This window comes from Zalophus californianus, chromosome X (genome assembly GCF_009762305.2).
Source record: "Zalophus californianus isolate mZalCal1 chromosome X, mZalCal1.pri.v2, whole genome shotgun sequence".
NCBI classification, from domain to species: Eukaryota; Metazoa; Chordata; class Mammalia; order Carnivora; family Otariidae; genus Zalophus; species Zalophus californianus.
Genome location: NC_045612.1, coordinates 36,653,487 through 36,656,094, shown reverse-complemented (window position 1 = coordinate 36,656,094; position 2,608 = coordinate 36,653,487). Strand labels below are relative to the sequence as shown.

The 2,608-nt window shown below is 41.3% G+C and overlaps 1 protein-coding gene across 1 annotated transcript; it reads left to right on the top strand.

The window, feature by feature from the left end:
• The first annotated feature begins 1,210 nt into the window (after positions 1–1,210).
• LOC113931515 (importin subunit alpha-1-like) lies at positions 1,211–2,391 on the top strand. Its single transcript, XM_035725432.1, has 2 exons — positions 1,211–1,694; positions 1,853–2,391. The coding sequence occupies exons 1-2, from the start codon at positions 1,211–1,213 to the stop codon at positions 2,389–2,391; spliced, it is 1,023 nt and encodes a 340-aa protein (XP_035581325.1).
• Positions 2,392–2,608: the final 217 nt, after the last annotated feature.

Below are 2,608 nucleotides of genomic sequence, written 5' to 3'. Positions count from 1 at the left end.
ACATCACGGTAGTCAGAACTTAGTCAGGTGGGAGCTGCAAGGGAGGCTGGAAAATATGGTCTTTTATTTGGGTGACAATATGCTCAGCTAAAATTCGGACGGGCCTCTGCTATCACGAAGAAAGAAAAGAATGGTTGTTGGTTTGACAAGTAGCAGCCTGTGCTTTATAATTGTCTTAGTCTTTGACAGATCGAATAGACAAAGAAGAAAGAGAACTAACAAATTAAATAATATAATTAATAAGTTTGACTTTATACATATGTCTATATCTACAACTTTGCATACTACACAGAACACACATTTTTACAAAATGCTCATGAAACTTTTACAATAATGTTTTCATATTAAAAAGACCACAAAAGAAACTTTAATATATTACAAAAAGCAAAGGTAGTTTAGGTCATAATCTCACATTCTCTGATCACAAGTCAATGTGCCTAGTTATTAAAATCCAAAAGTAAATATATAAACAAAATCAAAGCAGGCGGAATATTTAGGAAACTTCCTCTAATAAATAATTTTTGGATCAAAGATAAAATCAAAACTTCGTTTAAATATTATTAATGTAATAATGAATACAACATAGTAAAAACTTAGAGAACGGTCTCAATACTTTATTCAAAGGAAAATCCACATAATTTTTTGTCAAATGGAGAAAAATACATCACAAGGCTAGAAAAAAAATGAAGAAAGCATGAATAATTATTATAGATGAAAGAAGAAATGAGACAGAAAATAGAAACCCAGAAAAACTGATAAGTAAGAGTAAGAGTCAGATTTTGAAATGACACATAAGTTGAAAAATCCCTGGCAAGAGTAATCAAGAATATAAGAGGAAATAAAGAAGAAGGCACATTATAAATGTTATGTAGTGGTCCGATAGTGTGCCCTCAAAATTCATGTTCATTCGGAATGTCAAGAGTGTGACCTTACTGAAAATAGGGTCTTTGCAGATGTAATTAAAGTGAAGTCATACTGGATGAGCATGAGCCCTAAATCCAATGACTGGTGAGCACACAGAAGAGAGGACAGACAGAATGACACACACAGTGATTGGTGGACACACAGAAAAACACAGAGAGAACACCGTCTCTGGGGTGATCCGTGGTGGATGTTTTGAGGGCAAGCTGACCCACAGCCTGCACGCCCCAGACCGCCTCCTGTGGAAGCCTCTGCCGGCCGTGTAGCTTTCTCCCTTTGTCTCATAACCATGTCCACCAATGAGAATGCTAATTCACCAGCTGCCTGCCTTAACAGATTCAAAAACAAGGGGAAAGACAGTACAGAAATGAGGCGGTGCCGAATAGAAGTTAATGTGGAGCTGAGGAAAGCTAAGAAGGATGACCGGATGCTGAAAAGGAGAAACGTAAGCTCGTTTCCTGATGAGGCTACCTCTCCACTACAGGAAAACTGCAACAACCAGGGCACTGTAAATTGGTCTGTTGATGACATTGTCAAAGGCATAAATAGCAACAATTTGGAAAGCCATCTTCAGGCTACTCAAGCTGCTAGTAAACTGCTTTCTAGGGAAAAACAGCCCCCCATAGACAACATAATCCGGGCTGGTTTGATTCCAAAATTTGTGTCCTTCTTGCGCAGAACTGATTGTAGTCCCATTCAGTTTGAATCTGCTTGGGCTCTCACTAACATTGCTTCTGGGACGTCAGCACAGACCAAGACTGTGGTAGATGGAGGTGCTATCCCAGCATTCATTCTCTGTTGGCATCTTCCCATGCCCACATCAGTGAACAAGCTGTATGGGCTCTAGGAAACATTGCAGGTGATGGTTCAGTTTTTTGAGACTTGGTTATCAAGTATGGTGCAGTTGACCCACTATTGGCTCTCCTTGCAGTTCCTGATATGTCATCTTTAGCATGTGGTTACTTACGTAACCTTACTTGGACACTTTCAAACCTTTGTCGCAACAAGAATCCTGCACCCCCATTAGATGCTGTTGAGCAGATTCTTCCTACCTTAGTTCGTCTCCTGCATCATGATGAACCAGAGGTATTGGCAGATACCTCCTGGGCCATTTCCTACCTTACTGACGGTCCAAATGAACGGATTGAAATGGTTGTGAAAACAGGAGTTGTTCCCCAGCTTGTGAAGCTTCTAGGAGCTACTGAATTGCCCATTGTGACTCCTGTGCTAAGAGCCATAGGAAATATTGTCATTGGGACAGATGAACAGACTCAGGTTGTAATAGATGCAGGAGCACTTGCTGTTTTTCCCAGCCTCCTAACAAACCCCAAAACTAATATTCAGAAGGAAGCTATGTGGACAATGTCAAACATCACAGCTGGTCGCCAGGATCAGATACAGCAAGTTGTGCATCATGGTTTAGTCCCATTCCTCATTGGTGTTCTCTCTAAGGCAGACTTTAAGACATAAAAGGGGGCGCCTGGGGGGCTCAGATGGTTAAGCGTCTGCCTTTGGCTCAGGTCATGATCCCAGGGTCCTGGGATCGAGCCCCACATCGGGCTCCCTGCTCAGCGGGGAGCCTGCTTTTCCCTCTCCCATTCCCCCTGCTTGTGTTCCCTGTCTCGCTGTCTCTCTCTCTCTCTGTCAAATAAATAAATAAAATCTTTAAAAAAAAAGTATTTGTGGG

Excerpts from the sequence above, each read along its gene's own strand:
- LOC113931515 (XM_035725432.1), top strand. The coding sequence starts at position 1,211 with ATGTCCACCAATGAGAATGCTAATTCACCAGCTGCCTGCCTTAACAGA. Across the intron at positions 1,695-1,852 it reads CAAGACTGTGGTAGATGGAG|TTCCTGATATGTCATCTTTA; the intron begins GTGCTATCCCAG and ends CTCTCCTTGCAG.